General features: G+C 40.4%; 1 protein-coding gene across 1 annotated transcript in view; it reads right to left on the bottom strand.

The window, feature by feature from the left end:
- POLN (DNA polymerase nu) overlaps positions 1–19111 on the bottom strand; it is a 236184-nt gene that overhangs the window by 36718 nt on the left and 180355 nt on the right. The window contains exons 17-19 of the mRNA XM_073343208.1: positions 15668–15725; positions 13419–13496; positions 12418–12532 (exon numbers count right to left, since the gene is read on the bottom strand). Coding sequence (XP_073199309.1) covers positions 12418–12532; positions 13419–13496; positions 15668–15725 — 251 coding nt within the window. The remainder of the gene's footprint in view (positions 1–12417; positions 12533–13418; positions 13497–15667; positions 15726–19111) is intronic.

Below are 19111 nucleotides of genomic sequence, written 5' to 3'. Positions count from 1 at the left end.
GACAAAGATGGAGCCCTAGGCTGATATGTCTCATCCATAAGACAATGAAGAAAAGTCTGATTGCTTGATTCCCTAGACTACCTGAACAGAAGCCCAGACATCTCCTGAGTAATGTGAGACACTGTTGGTAATATATTTATAAAAATATGTAGGTAAGCACAAGTAATCGTTGTTGGCTTTGTAGCTATTATCTAACATTTTCCTGTATGTAAAAGCAATTTTTCCTTTGTAAAATGTATATATTCCATTCCTGTTTTTTTATCTACTGTTATTAAAATTTAGCTTCCAACTTTTAAGTATTAGATTTAGGACTAGTCTTAATTTCTTTCCCCTTGTGACTGATGTTTATACTTATAAGTAACAGTAGGTGGAAATCAGCCTAAGGACTGCCATTAATATATGCTACTGTAAATTTATATAGAGGAATCAGGGCAACAACTAGGATTGTGCAAAAGGTCCTGAAAAACCCTTAATTCACCTGAAATAAGGGTAGGCCAAAATCTACCTAAATATAGATACAATGAGCCTAGCTCCAGACTTGAAGAGCCCTGGCACCCTGCCCTTTCATATCCCTCTACCCCCTCACAGCTTCTCCCTCATTTCTGTGTCCCTTCTGCTTGCTGCTGCTGACTTTCCAGAGGTCTTCAGGAAGTGCAAGGCATTTCCTCTTCTATATTATATTTTTAGGGCTGCCTTAGGTAGAACTACTGTCCACCACAATCCACTGCTTTTCTGGGGGATCAGGAAGTAGCCTAAACCAGCAGGGAGAAGGTACACAGTCACCGTGTCTCATTGTAGCTCCTGCTAGACTAAATGGCAATCTTCCCATTATCAGATATGGCCAGTGCCTCAATTTATCTTATTAGTTGGGTGGTTTAACCCTTCAGCTGAACGAAAATCCTCCCTCTCCCAGAGTACAATATAGCAGTCCAAAAGGAAAAGACATTACATCTCTGCATTACAGTCCACTCAACAGGGTCTGGGTGAACATCTCGTCCCTTTTTCAACAGTTTTCTCCCCTTCATGAAAGGTTCCTCAATAGATCTTTCTTCAGCTCCTCTCCAGGCTACTTTTGCAGGCTTCTTCCTTAAGCCCTTTCCTTTCAGCAACATCAGCACACTTGTCTCTTGTCTCCTCCTTGCCAGAGAGATTCACTGCATGTCTGACCATTGCCCTGACCTCCCTCAGACAGAGAAAAGCAAGCCTTTTATACCCAACATACTCTGTCGGCAGCCTACAGTTCCCATGACTTCCAAGTTCTCAGATTCCTCTGGTTTTGGCAGAGGCGATGTCCAGAGAAGTGAGGTGAACTTCATCCTTTTAAGGAGCCAACCAAGCTCATCCTGTGACAAGATGTAAAGAAACACTCTTCAAAGTAACTAACTTTAAAGAGGAGTTTTATAGATCCACTTGGATTCCATTGCTTACATGCACTGTCCTAATATGGGACACTTGTTTCCTCTGCTACTCATCTAGCAGTGGTATACAGGGAAAGGGTGCGTCCCCTTCTTTCTGGATGCCTTTGAAGAGGACAAACCTTTTCCTGACCTCTCTGAAGACCCAGTGGATTTAAGTGAGCAGTGGCCCTACCTGAAGAGACATGGTGCAGGAAGCCTCATTACCCAGAAAGCAGGAAATCTATAACTTACCCACCAATGGAGCAAGGAATGGCAAAGAGAGGTGGCTCAGGGTCTGAATAGGAAGAAACAGATTGGGAGGAAAGGGGTACATTGAAGGGGTTTCATGTGGGTTTGGCTTTTATAAAATGCAAACCATAAAGTGGAACAGTAAAAGTTGGGTCACTGTCAATCCCTTCAGAGTTCTCTCAGTCCTGGACTACCCTAAGTCTTGAGCACTTTATATTACCACAAAATTATATCTTCTTTCATTTTTATAAACAACTTCAATTTCACCATTCAGAATCATACACCAATTTTCTTGTTATTGTTAGTTTTTGAGAAAGGAGAAGCCAGTCACATCAATCACACTAAAAGAAATTCAAGACTGAATCCTGACCTAAGCCTTTTCTACCACAGACTAATCAGTCCTATCCAGAATCTGGTTAAGTCATTAAACTTTCAGTCTTAATATTTTATAACATTGTTTTTGTAGCATCAAAGATAAATAGCAGTGAAGGACAAATGCATCATTGTACATCTGGAGAGAGATTGTTATCATCATAATGTGTGTAGGTTAAATTATATACTATTTACTGGGGATAATCTATTTTAATATTCGAATACTGTCAGTTAGCTACATCATTCAGGTAATTCTCTTTCAATGCATACCACATATAGGTCTGGAATTTCATTAATATGTCCTTCTGTCTTCATGGTACTAAGTGGTTTATAAAAGAAATGGTTAAACTTTGTATTCTCATCCTATTTTTAATCTGTAGAAGATAAGAAAGAATTTATTGCACACACAACTCCGAAAATGTTCTCTTTGCTCCCATATTCAGATGATAAAACTCTGAAATGAAAGTGAACTTGGAAGAGCTGAAAAGTACTTGAACTTGACTAGTAAACACCACACTTTTCCAACAATCTATCTTCTTTAGTTGCCAGGAGGTGCTTCTGAGGCTACAGTTTCATAGGGATTTCTTTAGAGTAGACCAACAAACTTCATATGGAACAGCATATATATGGGGACATGACTAGATCTTTAGTCACTTCCTGAAAATGATTACCTACAGAGATAATTATCTTTCTGACACCAGGGTCTGAAATGGAAATATGCATTTCAGGGTAATGGAAGATTTATTTTTGCAGTTATATTACACTATATACGTTTGTTTAAGGAGCTTCAGTAATTGCTGTTATCCTCAAATAGCTTGTATAATTTGGAGAAGGCCCTGAAAAAGTAATATTTACTGAGATTCCTAGGCTTATGTCACCATTTTATCCAGGAAGGAAGCATGGTATTGTGATTAAAGGAATTTTCCTGGTTTCACACATTAAGATAGCATTCCTAGTGGCTCAATCAGCAAGGATAGTAACTATAATCCAAGTTCTGATATCTAAGCCTTTCTACAGAGTGTTCCATAAGTATAAGGTTTCAGAGTAGCAGCCGTGTTAGTCTGTGTGTGCAAAAAGAAAAGGAGTACTTGTGGCACCTTAGAGACTAACAAATTTATTTGAGCATAAGCTTTTGTGAGCTGCAGCTCACTTCATCGGATGCATTCAGTGGAAAATACAGTGGGGAGATTTATATACATAGAGAACATGAAACAATGGGTGTTACCATACACACTGTAACGAGAGCGATCAGGTAAGGTGAGCTATTACCAGCAGGAGAGCAGGGGCGGAGGGGACCTTTTGTAGTGATAATCAAGGTGGGCCATTTCCAGCAGTTGACAAGAACGTCCGAGGAACAGTGGGGAGTGGGAGGGGGGGATAAACATGGGGAAATAGTTTTACTTTGTGTAATGACCCTTTGTGTAATTTTCCACTGAATGCATCCAATGAAGTGAGCTGTAGCTCACGAAAGCTTATGCTCAAATAAATTTGTTAGTCTCTAAGGTGCCACAAGTACTCCTTTCTTTTTGCGAACACAGACTAACACGGCTGCTACTCTGAAACCTGTCATTATGCAAGGCACTGAATTTAGCCGTATGGAGTGGAAATCTATCAACTTCATGAAAAAACTGGTACAGATACAGACAGGCATCATCTTCCTTTCCAAATGCAAACAGATGGACATCATACCAAAAGGACTGAAGGTAAAAAATCCATTACAATCTACATACCACACAGGCTATGCTGACAGCTTGTGCCACACGCTCTCAAAGAAACTGCGGAACCACCTGATCAACATCCTCTATAGGAAACAGAGAAAGATTAAGAATGAGCTCTCAAAACTGGATACTCCCATAAAAAACCAACCTTCCACACAAACTTCCTTGTGGCTGGACTTTACAAAAACTAGACAAGCCATTTACAACACACACTTTGCTTCTCTACAAAAGAAAAAGGACACTAAACTATCTAAACTACTACATGCCACAAGGAGTTCCCTTAACCCACCCAGCAATATTGTTAATCTATCCAACTATAATCTTAGCCCAGCAAAAGAATCTGTCCTATCTTGGGGCCTCTCCTTCTGCCCCTCCACCGCCACGAACATGATACAGTTCTGTGGTGACCAAGAATCCTATTTTTGACGTCTCCGACTCAAGGAATATTTCCAACACACCTCTGAACAACATACTAACCCACAAAGACCTTCCTACCAAGACTACAAAAAGAAGGATTCTGGGTGGGCTCCTCCTGAAGGTTAAAACAGATTGGACTTCTACATAGAGTGCTTCCGCCGATGTGCACTGGCTGAAATTGTGGAAAAGCAGAATCACTCTCCCCATAACCTCAGCTGTGCAGAGCACAATGCCATCCACAGCCTCAGAAACAACTCTGACATCATAATCAAAAAGGCTGACAAAGGAGGTGCTGTCGTCATCATGAATAGGTCGTAATATGAACAAGAGGTTGCTAGGCAGCTTCCAACACCACTTTCTACAAGCCATTACCCTCTGATCCCACTGAGGGTTACCAAAATAAACTACAGCATTTGCTCAAGAAACTCCCTGAAAAAGCACAAGAACAAATCTGCACACACACACTCCTTGAACCCCGACCAGGGGTATTCTATCTGCTACCCAAGATCCATAAACCTGGAAATCCTGGATGCCCCATCATCTCAGGCATTGGCACCCTGACAGCAGGATTGTCTGGCTATGTAGACTCCCTCCTTAGGCCCTACGCTACCAGCACTCCCAGCTATCTTCGAGACACCACTGACTTCCTGAGGAAACTACAATCCATCGGTGATCTTCCTGATAACACCATCCTGGCCACTATGGATGTTGAAGCCCTCTACACCAACATTCCACACAAAGATGGACTACAAGCCATCAGGAACACTATCCCCGATAATGTTACGGCAAACCTGGTGGCTGCACTTTGTGACTTTGTCCTCAGCCATAACTATTTCACATTTGGGGACAAAGTATACCTTCAAATCAGCGGCACTGCTATGGGTACCCGCATGGCCCCACAGTATGCCAACATTTTTATGGCTGACTTAGAACAGCGCTTCCTCAGCTCTCGTCCCCTAATGCCCCTACTCTACTTGCGCTATATTGATGACATCTTCATCATCTGGACCCATGGAAAAGAAGCCCTTGAGGAATTCCACCATGATTTCAACAATTTCCATCCCACCATCAACCTCAGCCTGGACCAGTCCACACAAGAGATCCACTTCCTGGACACTACAGTGCTAATAAGCGATGGTCACATAAACACCACCCTATACCGGAAACCTACTGACCGCTATGCCTACCTACATGCATCCAGGTTTCAGCCAGACCACACCACACAATCCATTGTCTACAGCCAAGCTCTACGATACAACCGCATTTGCTCCAACCCCTCAGACAGAGACAAACACCTACAAGATCTCTATCAAGCGTTCTTACAACTACAATACCCACCAGCTGAAGTGAAGAAACAGATCGACAGAGCCAGAAGAGTACCCAGAAGTCACCTACTACAGGACAGGCCCAACAAAGAAAATAACAGAACGCCACTACCCATCACCTTCAGCCCCCAACTAAAACCTCTCCAACGCATCATCAAGGATCTACAACCTATCCTGAAGGATGACCCATCACTCTCACAGATCTCAGGAGACAGGCCAGTCCTTGCTTACAGACAGCCCCCAACCTGAAGCAAATACTCACCAGCAACCACACACCACACAACAGAACCACTAACCCAGGAACCTATCCTTGCAACAAAGCCCATTGCCAACTGTGTCCACATATCTATTCAGGGGACACCATCATAGGACCTAATCACATCAGCCACACCATCAGAGGCTCATTCACCTGCACATCTACCAATGTGCCAGCAATACCCCTCTGCCATGTACATTGGTCAAACTGGACAGTCTCTACGTAAAAGAATAAATGGACACAAATCAGACGTCAAGAATTATAGCATTCATAAACCAGTTGGAGAACACTTCAATCTCTTTGGTCACTCGATTACAGACCTAAAAGTGGCAATTCTTCAACAAAAAAACTTCAAAAACAGACTCCAACGAGAGACTGCTGAATTGGAATTAATTTGCAAACTGGATACAATTAACTTAGGCTTGAATAGAGACTGGGAGTGGGTGGGTCATTACACAAAGTAAAACTATTTCCCCATGTTTATTCCCTCCAACACACACCCCACTGTTCCTCAGATATTCTTGTCAACTGCTGGAAATAGCCCACCTTGATTATCACTACAAAAAGCCCCTCCCCTGCCTCCCCCATGCTCTCCTGCTGGTAATAGCTCACCTTAAGTGATCACTCTCATTACAGTGTGTATGGTAACACTCATTGTTTCATGTTCTGTGTGTATATAAATCTCACCACTGTATTTTCCACTGAATGCATCCAATGAAGTGAGCTGTAACTCACGAAAGCTTATGCTCAAATAAATTTGTTGGTCTCTAAGGTGCCACAAGTACTCCTTTTCTTTTTGCATAAGTATAAGGTGGCCCTGCATTCTCATTCTAAATTTCTGACTTAAGGTAGTGTTGGAGTTTCACCTTAATACATCTGTAAAACTACTATTTGGTAGAGTTTTTCTCTAAACCTTATGATTTACAGGCGAGGCTAGGTTATATAGGCTATATATTAAATGGTCTCTTAGTTACTGTTTAGACAGGACAAAGGTTTTTCATAAATCTCTTAGGGTGTTTGTGGTATATGTAGACAAGTCTGAGTAGAGATTGTCTCAGTGGATTCAAACCTGTTATGACCTTGCTGGTTTCTGCACATGAATGTCTTAGAACATGAGGTCCGAAAGCAGCGTTTCTGCTGCATAACAAAATACTTAAGGCTGATACCTGAAGCTCAGTTCACACATTTATGCAATATTATTGACTTGGCCTCTAGCCTGATGTCTGATTTAGCAGAGAAGGGCTTCAATCATTATTTAACCAGTTATGCTCAAACACACTGCCTTTGAAGATTATTAGTAGTTCATTTTCCACAAATCTATATGGGCAATTCTTGAAAGAACTGTGGAGACCTAGTCAGACACCAGAGAAAGAAGCAGCAGAAAGAACTTTGTTCAGTAGTTCTGGACAAGTTAAAAGGAAATAACCAAAGCAGAAAGGTGAATTCCAGTAGTTTGACTCAGGGGAACATATCAGCCACGTACTGATGGCCCCGTTCAGGGAAGCACTTAAGCACATGCTTAAAGTTAAGTCTGTGCTTAAGTGCTTTCATAAATAGGTATGCCAAGACCAGGACTAGCACATCCTGTGTTGGTGAACTGCTCCCCAGCTGACAAGCATAACAAACCTCCATTTTATATCAGAGATCTACAGCCACAATGCAGTCAGGAAAAACATTTTGCCACAGGACACCAAAAGGACTCATTGACTTTTAACTTCATTTATTCTTTAATCCCAGTCTATCTTTGACAGAGAATTCATAAACTATTGATCCCTCTGTCTAGCTAGGAATGATACAGCACTTTACCTTAGTATTTGAGTGCCTCCCAGATTTAAGTCATACTCTCTCTTTCCTTCTTCTAAGTGGAATTTTTAAACAAAATTGCTTATTATTCATTTATTGTGGGAAGGCTAGGTCAGAGAAGTCAGATTTATACTTTACTCTGAGTTGGTTGTCATTTGGATCTTTTGTGGCAGTAAACGCCACAGTGCTTGGACAGCTGCCAAGAAAGCTTTCATTTTCCCTCTTATGAGTCTCAGTCTTGTGGTGACAGTTCTATTCTTCCAGAGAAATGAAACTGTCATGGGGAATCATGATTATGGAGAGCGAGGTGATCTTGCAGGTTGCTTGGACCAATTATATAAAGCATTTTGAAGATTAGGACCAAAATCTTGAACTTCACTGTATTTGATGATGAGTGGTGCACTAGGGCAATGTATTTGTGGTTGTCTATGTTAGAGATAAAAGGGCTGGTTGGGAATTTTCTACTGGAACTATTTTTCAACAGAAAATGCCCTTTTCGTAAAATCAAAATTTGATACAGGTAAATTTCAATTTGCTAAAAAATTTTCATTTTCCATCCAGAATATTGCTGGCAATTTTAAAATCTAGATTGGACTTTTTTTTTAAATAAAAATATATGCTCTAGTTCAAACAGGAGTTATATTGGGGAAATTTTATGGTCTGTGTTATACAGGAGGTCAGACATGATCACAATGGTCCCTTCTGGCTTGAAAGTTATAAACCTTTGAAAATTGGGCTCCTGGCTGCCTGCCTGGAAGGATCTTGTCAATTTCACTTTCAGCCATCAGGGAAAATGCGAAATTGACAAGAGCTTTTCAGGCACACTGCTGGGGAGATACAGTGGGCCTGTGGGGAAGGCAGGGAGGATGAGTGTGCCTCCTATTGCCTCTCATTTGCCTCTCAAGTCAACCTCATAGGATCTATAATTAAGTCTTAATTTATTAGCATTGAAATTATTCTGTTTGAATCACAATCATCTTAAAGGGAAAATTCAAATAACTTATTTATTGTTTTAAGATTATTGTGATACGTTGACATATATAATTATAAAATTGAGAACTTATATAGCACTTTAAAAAGGTAAAACACTGTATAAACATGAATTAACTCTCATAACACTGCTGTGAGCTAAGTATTATCATCCCTATTTTACAGAGGGGAGAAAATCAGAGAAAATATTTATATCAAGTTATTTCCAGGACCAAACAGAGCCAGTGACAGAGCAAGACTTGAAATATAGGAGGAGTTCCTGGCCCAAGTGCAGGTATCTCTTTCTAGCAGATAATGGTGCTTTCTCATGTAGGTAGTGTTAGCAGTTAATCATTGCTTAAGAGCCATCAAAGGGCAAAACAGTGTCTTTGAGTGTGTAACTACAAATCACAACTAACCTGCACTCAACTTCCTTCTACAAGATCTTTACATTTTAATTAATTTTAGTTTTATATAAAAACTATTTATTTGCTTATTTCTTCAATTACTGCACTTAATATGCAATAAGCAAACACTGTGTCTTCTAACCTTCGTTAGGTTTTAATAATTGGAAAAATGTTTTATCTACTAGATGTTTTTGTTTTACCAGTGTTTGTACTGGCTATGTTTAAACACAGTGTACTCAGTGTTTTTGTCTTTGCTATTTTGTTTACTGTTTTTTAGATTGTTATGTTTTATTTGCCATGTATTTACATAGAACCACCACATACACAAACTGTACCCTAGTGTATGGAAATTAGATATTTGCACACATTCAGATACTCAATGTTTTCCAGGCAGAATGTAGGGCATGAATTTTAAAATATGTCCCTAAGTGTTAGTTTGGATCCATACAGCTTATAACCCATCTGAAACCATAAGTCTCTTTGCAATATCATAATCGTTTCCACAGCAGCTAAACATATGTCATAAATTAAGGATTCTGACTACAAGAGCTGAATAAGAATTAGGAATGACAAAATATTCTAAAAGTTCTTGTTTTTAATAGAAGACTTCTTAACCAGCAACAAGGAGAGAAAACTACAGAAAGTCTGTGTGCTCATACAGAACCTAGTACACTAGATCCCCGATCCTGGTTAAAGTCACTGGGTGTTTCTGTAATTAATAATGATCATAATAATATATATATTATAAAGTTGCTTCCAAACAGAAAGTTTTGTTGAAGTTGAAAAGAGAAGGCAGCCACTGTTTGAAGAATCATTATGTAATAGTTTTGTAGACTCATCATCTCACTCATATCTGATAAAAATATTTGACTGTAACATTTCATTGAAGTTGAAGTTCCTGTGTAGCAACTATATGAGGCTGGAAGCTGCCAAGAGCTGTGAGATTACTGACGAGAATAACATATCTGGAGCCCTGCCTAGAACTGAGACAAAATTTGATTCATATTCATGCATACGCTTACAATATACCTCCAAAATGGAATAAGGATTTAATTCCAAGAGGTTCCAATGACATGATAATATGTCACAATTATATCAGGAGATGCTCAAAATCGAATCTAACAATTATTTTCTAATAAGTGTGCTCTTATCAGTCGATTGTCTTTCTAGAGCTCCACTCCTGGGGATCTGTGCATCCGTGAGTCTTGTACCATCAGGCTACCCATCCCACCTGCATTGATTGAAGAATCGTAAGGTGGATGCATCCGATGAAGTGAGCTGTAGCTCAATGAAGTGAGCTGTAGCTCACGAAAGCTTATGCTTAAATAAATTTGTTAGTCTCTAAGGTGCCACAAGTCCTCCTTTTCTTTTAGTAGAAACTCAGTAGCAGAGAAAATCAGCAGATGCTGGGACTGATGGACTCTGATGATGTTATCGGTGCCTGACTGGTTTTTACACCCTTTACTGTGGATGGCCTCTCTCCCCACTTTGCTCCCAACAAAATTCCATACAAACAAATAAAAAAAAGAAAAACAAAAAAAGGGTAATTTACATAAGGCTTGCAGACCATCACTTTGTTCACTCTGCTTGTACGCTACGCCCTCTCTCTCCAATCATTTGTCTATCTTGTCTATTGAGACTGTAAACTCTTTGGGGCATGGCCTGTCTCTTACTGCATGTTTGTAAAGTGCCTAGCACAATGGAGTCCCAATCTCAGTTGGTGTCTCTAGGTACTACCATATACAAACTAATAAGTAAGGCTGCAAGTTTGTCATGGAGGTCATGGATTCTGTGACTTTCTGTGACCTCCATAACTTCTGCAGTGGCCGGTGTGCCTGGCCAGGTGCATCGGCCACTGCTGGGGCAGTTTCGGGCCGCCGTCCCCCCACAGCAGCTGCAGGAGTTTGGATGTGGGAGGAGGCTCAGGGTTGGGGCTCAGGAGGGGGTGAGGGTTAGGGTGGTGCTTATCTCGGGAGGTGCTCCCTGGAAGTGGCAACATCCCTTGGCTCCTAGGCGGAGCCATGGCCAGGGGACTCTGTGCGCTGCCTCCACCTGCAGGCGCCACATCTGCAGCTCCCATTGACTGTGGTTCCTGGCCAATGGGAGCTGCGGAGCCGGTGCTCGGGGTGGAGGCAGTGTGCAGAGCTGCCTGGCCTCGTCTCTGCCTAGGAGCTGAGGAAGGGGTATGTCACTGGTTCCAGGGAGGTGTGGAGCCACGTAGGGAACCTGCCAGCCCCGCCACCCCTCCCCAGCACCAGTGGGGGTCCCAGGCCACGTGCTGTCCGCCTTCCACCCGAGCGCCCATCCCCGAACACCCGTGGCACCCCCAGGCTACCCCTAGCCCAAGATTTAGTCAGGAGTATATAGTACAAGTCATGAACAGGTTGCGAGCCGTGAATTTTTGTTTACTGCCCATGACCTATCCATGACTTTTACTAAAAATACCTGCGACTAAAACATAGCCTTACTAATAAGTATACACTTTAAATAATGCAGTTACTAGAAATACACCATTTTTTCTTCATTCTCTGGAGATCAACAAAGAGTAATAATCCCAAGAACAGGGCTGAGAAGGACTTAATTAAATAAGGAGTGAAACACTGCTCTTTCTCTGAGGGTCTGCCAGGAGACTGAAGTATCAACAAGTAGATAAGCCCTGATTGGAGCCACAAGAATCCCATGAGTGCTGTCCTCTCTGTTTTCTGTACAGGCAGAACTTTGTTTTCCAACGCCTTTAGCAGATGTCTAAGGTTTTCAAAATACTTGTGATGTAATTAGAAAGAATATTATCATCAGGAGACTTGACAGAGAGAAAAGATGTTTTGTAATCCTTCAGGAAGCTAATTTATGTCAACAGCTGAGCTGATCCTTTTAAAATGTATTTGTGAATAATTATGCAATAAAAAATTGTCAAGATTTATAACATGTTATTTGCAATGAGTTACTTGACCAGTTCTAGTCGTCAGGCTCATCTAGGTCAGTATTATTTGAGCCTTGAGAGAGATTATTCATATATTAGCCAATGGTAATGAGAGCTGTGGAGGAGAAGGGGGTGAATAGAACCCCTGCATTGCTTTGGAGGACATGGGTGAGGAACTCTAATACCCTTTCATAATTCTGAAATCCTTTTGGTATGCTTGTCAGCTCCCAATCTTTTGAAAAAGTAACAAATTTTCAAGGAAATAAGTATTGTTTCTAAATACAAGATTTCACTATGAATATACAGTAATACAAGAGTTGAAGGTACTTTTGTCATTTTGTTGGTCTAGTTCATTGGTTTTCAACCATTTTTCTTTTGTGGACCCCTAAAACATTTCAGATGGAGGTATGGATCTCTTTGAAAATCTTAGACATAGTCTGCAGACACCCAGGGGTCTGCGGATGACAGGTTGAAAACCACTGGCCTAGTTTACATCAGATGAGGTGAGCTGTAGCTCACGAAAGCTCATGCTCAAATAAATTGGTTAGTCTGTAAGGTGCCACAAGTACTCCTTTTCTTCTTACCATTGAGAAGCCAGTGTAGTAAACACATCAGTGGTTTCAGGTTCTTGGAATAGTTTCAGAAGTTCTGGATCACAGGATAGGTGTGCAAGGATTCTTAATTCAATATGGGAAAAATCTAGCAAATAAAACTCTCTCAATTAGTACCCTTGCAACTTTTCTATTATTATACTTTTTAACATCCTTTCCATATTTATTTCCATTCTTATATTTTTCAGTTACAGGGCAACAGAATTTTATAGAATTCATGTTTTTTCACAAAAGGTTATACTTTTGTGAAAAAAACTCAAAAACAAAACAATGTAAAACTTTAGCGCCTACAAGTCGAAGCATGAAGGAACATACAAATGTTTAGCATATCTGGCATGTAAATACTTTGCATCATCAGCTACAACACCTGTTCTTACTTTCAAGTGACATTGTAAATTAAAAGCAACCAGCATGATCTCCCATAAATGTAAACAAACTTGTTTGTTTTAGCAATTGACTGAACAAGAAGTAGGACTGAGTGGACTTCTATGAGGTGAATAGCAAAACATCCAAAATATTTATAATACATTTAAATTGGTATTCTACTATTAACAGTGTGATTAAACCTGCAATTAACTGACTACTTTTTAATCTAGTTAATTTGCTTTGAAATAATCACATGCATTAACTGTGATTAATTGACAGCTCTAGTGAGAATTAACCTTGCCCAAGGCATGAAAACTTTCTGCATGAATGATTAAAGTTTGGCAAAGTTATAGGTGCTTATGCTGAAAAGTATTAGGTAGCTTTACAGATAGATGTTGCTTCCAGCACTGCCTATAATGCAGACATTCAGACTCTGCTTGTGAGGAATGGGCCACACTTGAAAATAACTACACTTAACAATAACTACACTTATCAATGCTTTTTCTTCACAAGGTCAATGAAGATGTAGTGGCATCCTAAAGAGGACTGGCAGCAGATATCACAGGACATTTGTTAATAATAAACAATTATAATGGAAATTTTCTTACCTGCTGCTAAGAACGTATATCCTTTAGCTGAAACAAACAATGTTCTTGGAGAAATAGTTACTATTTCATTTTCTTTTCCTAGAGAGGAGATGGGAGAAACATATATTACATCACAGAAACAAAACAAAACAACAATAAAACTTTGTTGTAAAACAGGCAAGGTTGCTAAGCACAGGACCTATCTGACAGACCACCACAAATGCAAGGAATTGAAAAGTTAAGCCATCTAACAGCACTTACCCTGTACTCTACAAATAAATAATGAATTAATTTCCTACTGCAGACACAATTTCCTAGGAAATTATTTCCATGTGTACTGAGTCTTTACAGAAGAAAGGACAGGATGACAAGTAATGTGAATGCATTACTGGAATCCTATTCCACTTGGTGTAGGAAAGGCAACAATGCTTGAAGCATAGTATATTTCCTCTACTACTGATTGTTACCAACTGACTGTAAAAGTTGCAAAGGAGGAAATAAGAATGTCTGGAGTAGTTTGCAAAGGGAAGGAAAACCTGAAAAAAATGTAGTTTTGCAAAGTACATATGATTAGGTCTCAGTGTTTGTCACGGACGTCACAGAAGTTACAGATTCTGTGACTTCTTGTGACCTCCGTGACTTCTGCAGCAGCCAGTGTGGCTGACTGCAGGGCCGCCCAATCAGCTGGCCCCAGAGCCAGCTGCTCAGGCGGCCCTGCAGACAGCCACACCGCTCCCTACTCAAGTGTCTCTGCATCCAGTCGCTTGGGCGGCCCCACAGCCAGCCGCTGCGGCTGGCCCTGGGACCACCTGAGCAGCAGTTTCAGGGGCGGCTGGAGCTCCCGCAGCTTGGCAGCTCCCAGCAGCAGTCCCAGGGCAGCCGGAGCAGTGGCTGGCCCTAGGGCTCCTCACTCCCTGGCAGTGGCCGGAGCAGTTGCTGGCCCCTGCAGGGCCTCCCCTCCGGTGGCAGTCGGAGAAGCCACTGGCCCCCCAGGACTCCTCCCATGTCGTGTCTGGAGCAGCCACTGGTCCCCTGGGACTCCCCCTTCCACGGCGGTGGCCAGAGCAGTTGCTGGCCCCTGGGTCTCCCCCCCGAGCAGTGCCCCTTCCCCTAAGATTCATTCAGGAGTATTTATGGTATAAGTCATGGATAGGTCACGGGCCGTGATTTTTTGTTTCTTGCCCATGATCTGTCCATGACTTTTACTAAAAATACTCATGATTAAATTGTCGCCTTACATATGATCCATGAGCATCATTAATGAATTTTGGCAGCCTCAGTCTAGGTCTGCCTATGTGTTGTAGTACACATTGGGTAGCATGCATATGTATCCACTGTTTGTACAGATGACATAGCTAAAAATGACATGGGAAATTACAAACAAATTGCCAGCTTTAGAAATTTAGATTTTTTTCTCATCTCAGATAGACTCTTATCATTTTAAGGTTTTTATTGTTATTCCAAACTCCGCTCCTCCTTTCACTTGCACTTATATAAACCCTTTTGCTTCATTATATTGAATTGTATCCTATTCCAAAGCCTCCAGTGCAAAGCCAACCACTACTCCCTCCAAAAACAAAGCGCAACAAAGCAACAGCAGCAGTTCTACACCGTGGTCCTGTGCAGCTACCTGCGGGAAGAAAAGGTTATGTAAGCAAGTCTCTCTTACGCTACATTCACTGTTGAGGGTCCAGTCCTTTCTCTATCACTTGGGTCATGATTCCCTAGGACTTACAGCCCTCTCTGTACTATCTTCCTTGAATCCAGTTTATAGCATCCATCTGACAAGCAATCAAAGGATATTTTGGTCCTTAGCCATTAGTTTGATTTACATGGCCTAGTCAATCTAGCATTGGCAACTCCCTAGGAGAAGCTTTCTGAGATGAAAGCACAGGAAGACTTCTTAGTAAGATAAGGCAGGATAACTTGGTTCCATTACAACTATGCAAGCTCCAAACTGTGGGAAAAGAACACAAACTGAAGGTAGGGGGACTGGCCAGGAGAGCAGAGAATATTTAAATTGATGAACTTGCTTGCATAAATCAAGGAAGAGGCAGCAAACCCACATTCTGTACCTGCAAGAAGCAGCAGAAAGATAATTTAAAAGATAATGTTGTATTATAACTACACAGTTTGAATGTAGTCTTTTTTCATTTTTGAGATGTTGGTATGCCTTAATAGTACTTGATCACATATTTTTATTCAAACACTTACTTAGATAAATGCATGTCCTTTTATAAAACTACATAAACAAAAGCTTTTACCTTTACCTTTTACATATTGCTTCTTAATAATTTGAACTGGATACTTGGAGATACCTTGGATATTCTGTAAATAAAATAACAGGAAGTAAAAATTTACAGGAATTGAAAATGTATTTTAAAAGTATAATTTAGCAGAACGTCAAATATTAATTTGATTATATAATGTTAACATATTTTGTTTGTTTTATATTAAACAATATTTGAACTATATTTTGACAATATACATATACTTAATTTTTCAGTACATAATGTAACATTAAGATTTTGAATTATATGACATAAAAACCCAACTAATGGAAATGATAATTATGTATGGCATACACTCACATGTATGTCATGAAATGTACACTAAAATTTCAAGTATGGAATTGGGGTGTTAGAGAGTCTAGTGGGGTTAAGCTGGGTAACTAAATTATTGTATCAACAGATGAGAAAGAGAAGCAAGCACAGCAAAACTATGAAAATTGAGTGTGGTCTGGAAAGCCATATTAAGTAAAAGAGAAGGCTATAAAGACTTACATGATGGAGAATTGAGAAAGTCTAAAAAGCTTAAGAGAAGAGAAGGCATTATTATGATAAGAGAGATTTGAAGTAAGTTTTGGGTGGAGTGATTGCCATATATGCAGGTTACTCATGTTGGCTTAAGAATCATTAAATTAGGGTACGAGGTTAAATCTGGACTCTTTCATATCATAATACATAGAATTGTTATTTTGCTTATCTAAAAAATATGTTTTTAGTTAACCCAAGTAGCCATTCTGTGTACTGTATATACTTGAAGCCAATCTGTCAGCGCAGGACAGGATGCTTCAGGGCAACTTGGAATAGTGGGGGAAACACATGGCTGGGTACACCTTTCTGCTCCTTCAGAGAAACAATATTCATCCTAGCTGCAGACTACGGCTTACACACTGAAAGGCTGATCAAATCCCCAAGCTAGCAGATCACTTCTCCCAGCACTGTGATGCACCAGCCAGGGCAGTCAGCCAGAAAGTTACCCTAAATCTAGAGCAAAATCCCTCTCTGCTGATACACCGATGGGAAGGGCCTGGGCCAGGCTTAAATTCAGCCGGAGATGTCCAGAGCAGAGCTCTAGTAAATATCTTCAAACCCTCAGGAGCCCCGGTGTGCCTTGCAGGGCTGAAGCCCTGAGCCCTGTAGCTCTGGGAAATACTCAATGAGAATTTAAGCCCTGGGAAAATTAAGGGTTCTGAACACTCTTTTCCTCTACTAGCACACCTCTGCAACACAGGACAAAGTTTTGCCCTATATTTAGCATTTTATTTGCTATTCCACATTTTTCTTCACCCTTTTCTTTGGAACCATCACCTGGTAAAAGCAAGTGGGCATACATTGCTGTCAATTTTTCTGTGACTGAACAAGAAAGACACCTGTGGATCTTTGCCCTTCTTTACTATAATATTTCTGGCGTACTGTGAAACTTTGAACAATGAGAATGGATATCTAGATGAATCATGCTTTATGTAAGGATAGGATTTAAGTAAAAATCTAAGATTTTCCAAAGTTATAAGATGTTCTAACACAGTTGTCTTCGCTTTTGGGAATAAAATTGAATTCTACAGGAATTGTTTATCCTTGAAAGACTCTTACATGTTGATCCTGATTTGTGGATGAACCACCAAACATAATAATTCAGGCAAAAAGCTTTTTTTAAATTTTAACCTGTTTTATCTCAAATATTATTTTCAGATACTATAGCATCATGAGCTTACACTGCCTACTATTGTTGCATTTTTAAATTTATAATAAATTATGGAAGGGGTTGTTTATTAAGTACAGCAAATGTACAAGTATAAAAGCTGAGAACTGTCTAGCTTATCAGTAAAGAAGACAATGCAGGGCTAGGTGTCAAAGGGATAATAATTTAGCCTTCACTTTTAGAGACCTGGATTCACAGCCTGTAAGAATTACCAATGAAAGGTATCACTGAAATCAGTAAGGACTATCAGTGAAGTGTGAAACATGACATCCGTGATAACTTCCTCCTGTTACTTTGTAACACTATTCCCCATCACCTGGACAGGCAGCATCTAACAATACATGATACGTAACATCTAGCATATGATAATGTGTGTCAACCCAATTGTTATCAGTTCATATAATACATCTGTACATAACTCAGTGGTTAGATGAAAGTGCCAAAGTTATATGTTGGAGGATTCAAAAATGTTGGGAGCAGGGATGTACAATTTCAAAATAAGAAAAGTCACTCCCTATGCAGTTTTGAACTCAGAACCATTTTTTTTAAAACTAAAAGGTATGCAATCAAATTAAAAAGTAAATTAAGTTAAAATTTTAGCAATCCATGTACACCTATAATGGAATAAAATAGAAAAAAGTAAAAATGATTTCCCCCAGTACCACTATGAGGGTATTCACAATTAAATGTTTCAGAGTAGCAGCCGTGTTAGTCTGTATTCGCAAAAAGAAAAGGAGTACTTGTAGCACCTTAGAGACTAACCAATTTATTTGAGCATAAGCTTTCGTGAGCTACAGCTCACTTCATCAGATGCATTCAGTGGAAAATACAGTGGGGAGATTTATATACACACAGAACATGAAACAATGGGTGTTACCATACACACTGTAATGAGAGTGATCAGGTAAGGTGAGCTATTACCAGCAGGAGAGCGGGGGTGGTGGTGGTGGTGGTGATAACCAAGGTGGGCCATTTCCAGCAGTTGACAAGAACGTCTGAGGAACAGTGGGGAGTGGGGGGGGGATAAACATGGGGAAATAGTTTTACTTTGTGTAATGACCCATCCACTCCCAGTCTCTATTCAAGCCTAAGTTAATTGTATCCAGTTTGCAAATTAATTCCAATTCAGCAGTCTCTTGTTGGAGTCTGTTTTTGAAGTTTTTTTTGTTGAAGAATTGCCACTTTTAGGTCTGTAATCGAGTGACCAGAGAGATTGAAGTGTTCTCCAACTAGTTTTTGAATGTTATAATTCTTGACATCTGATTTGTGTCCATTTATTCTTTTACGTAGAGACTGTCCAGTTTGACCAATGTACATGACAGAGGGGCATTGCTGGCACATGACAGCATATATCACATTGGTAGATGTGCAGGTGAACGAGCCTCTGATCGTGTGGCTGATGTGATTAGGCCTATGATGGTGTCCCCTGAATAGATATGTGGACACAGTTGGCAATGGGCTTTGTTGCAAGGATAGGTTCCTGGGTTAGTGGTTCTGTTGTGTGGTGTGTGGTTGCTGGTGAGTATTTGCTTCAGGTTGGGGGGCTGTCTGTAAGCAAGGACTGGCCTGTCTCCCAAGATCTGTGAGTGATGGGTCGTCCTTCAGGATAGGTTGTAGATCTTTGATGATGCGTTGGAGAGGTTTTAGTTGGGGGCTGAAGGTGACGGCTAGTGGCGTTCTGTTATTTTCTTTGTTGGGCCTGTCCTGTAGTAGGTGACTTCTAGGTACTC

This window comes from Lepidochelys kempii, chromosome 4 (genome assembly GCF_965140265.1).
Source record: "Lepidochelys kempii isolate rLepKem1 chromosome 4, rLepKem1.hap2, whole genome shotgun sequence".
NCBI classification, from domain to species: Eukaryota; Metazoa; Chordata; order Testudines; family Cheloniidae; genus Lepidochelys; species Lepidochelys kempii.
Note: the sequence above shows the minus strand (reverse complement) of the source record. Positions and strands in the feature narration are given on the sequence as shown.